This window comes from Cebus imitator, unplaced genomic scaffold (assembly GCF_001604975.1).
Source record: "Cebus imitator isolate Cc_AM_T3 unplaced genomic scaffold, Cebus_imitator-1.0 Scaffold96, whole genome shotgun sequence".
In the NCBI taxonomy this organism is placed as follows: Eukaryota; Metazoa; Chordata; class Mammalia; order Primates; family Cebidae; genus Cebus; species Cebus imitator.
In genome coordinates, this window is record NW_016107411.1 from 2694806 (window position 1) to 2696738 (window position 1933).

Below are 1933 nucleotides of genomic sequence, written 5' to 3' on the forward strand. Positions count from 1 at the left end.
CAGGCCCGTGCCACCATGCCCAGCTAATTTTTGTATTTTTAGCAGAGACGGGGTTTCACCATGTTGGCCAGGATGGTCTCGATCTCTTGACCTCGTGATCCACCCGCCTCGGCCTCCCAAAGTCCTGGGATTACAAGCGTGAGCCACCGCGCCCGGCTATAGAGTATTTTCAAACAAAATTAATGGAAAAGTTTGTTTTATAAATTAAAAAACATAATTAGGTATAATGTATTTTTGGTTGTTGGAATGTGACCACAGCACAGTAAGCATTGAAGATTTTGGCCTTTCTGTCATCTTATGTTCAGCTTTGTACTCAAAATCTCACCTGCCAAAATCTGCTGGAATCCTTTGATGGTCTCCTTCAGGGGTACCAGCTTCCCCATATGACCTGTGAAGACCTCAGCAACCTGGAATGGCTGAGACAAGAAACGCTGTATTTTCCGTGCACGGGACACAGTCAACTTGTCTTCCTCAGAAAGTTCATCCATACCCAGGATAGCAATGATATCCTGGAGGGATTTGTAGTCCTAGGAGAAAAAAGAAGCCTGAGTTAAGTATTCTCATCCTTTAATTTGGACAAAAACCCAAGAGTAGGAACAAGCTAACAGAGGGAAAGTTACACGCTAGGGGCAGAGAGGGTGGTGGTATTATGAGGGCCCTCAGCCAAGAAAGATCAGTGTCTTGTTCTCCATAGCCCTAGTTTGGTGCTGTTTGAAAAATACTGCATTCCTAAGCAGAAGTACCTGGAAACTCAAAAGACCTCATTAGCTCTCACTACCAACTGCCAGACTCAACTTTCCTTGCTCCAAAACGAATCCCACAAATCACTAAGAAAGATCCAGTCCTAATATAGTACCCACAATCCCTCTTTTTGACTTTCTGGACACTGATCCAATATAGTAATATACTCACCTGCAGGATCTTTTGTACCCCTCGGGCAACATCGTAATGCTCACTACCAACAATGTTGGGATCCATGATGCGAGAGGTGGAGTCCAGAGGATCCACAGCTGGATAGATGCCCAGCTCAGCAATGGCACGGGACAGTACAGTGGTAGCATCCAAATGGGCAAATGTAGTAGCAGGGGCAGGGTCAGTCAAGTCATCAGCAGGTACATAGATAGCCTAAAGTGAGATCCCATTAAGTACAGCATGAACCAAGATAACTTTTTTTTTTTGAGACAGTCTCGCTCTGTAGGCCAGGCTGGAGTGCGGTGGTGCAATCTCAGCTCACCACAACGTCTGCTTCCTGGGTTCAAGCAATTATCTGCCTCAGCCTCCCCAGTAGCTGGGATTACAGGCGCCTGCCACCACGTCTAATTTTTTTGTATTTTTAATAGAGACAGGGTTTCACCATCTTGGTCTGGCTGGTCTTGAACTCCTGACCTCGTACCCACCTCTGCCTCCGAAAGCACTGGGATTAGAGGCGTGAGCCACCACACCCGGCCCTAATACAGTAAATATTTAATGCTCAGTTTCCATACAGCTCCGGATTCCCCTCAGACTGGAAACCATTGCTTTGTGATCTACATTTAAATGTATACCTTCATTTACAGTTTTTGGGTTTTTGAGACAAAGTCTTACTGTCGCCCAGGCTAGAGTGCAGTGGCTCGATCTTGGCTCACTGCAACCTCTGCCTCCCAGGTTCGAGCAATTCCCCTGCCTCAGCCTCCCCAGTGGCTGAGATTACAGGAACGACACTACACTTGGCTTATTTTTTGTATTTTCAGTAGAGATGGGGTTTCACCATGTTGGCCAGACTGGTTTCAAACTCCTGACCTCAAGTGATCCACCTGCCTGAGCCTCCCAAAGTGCTAAGATTACTGGCGTTAGCCACCACACCCAGCCTAACTTCAATTATTTTAAATGAGTATTTCTTTTTTTTTTTTTGAGACAGAGTTTCACTCATGTTACCCAGGCTGGAGTGCAATGG

At 46.1% G+C, this 1933-nt stretch overlaps 1 protein-coding gene across 1 annotated transcript in view; it reads right to left on the reverse strand.

Moving 5' to 3' along the window:
• Positions 1 to 275: 275 nt before the first annotated feature.
• The window catches only part of ATP5F1B (ATP synthase F1 subunit beta), an 8139-nt gene continuing 6481 nt past the window's right edge, over positions 276 to 1933 (reverse strand). The window contains exons 7-8 of the mRNA XM_017536136.2: positions 913 to 1125; positions 276 to 527 (exon numbers count right to left, since the gene is read on the reverse strand). Coding sequence (XP_017391625.1) covers positions 291 to 527; positions 913 to 1125 — 450 coding nt within the window. The 3' untranslated portion in view covers positions 276 to 290. The remainder of the gene's footprint in view (positions 528 to 912; positions 1126 to 1933) is intronic.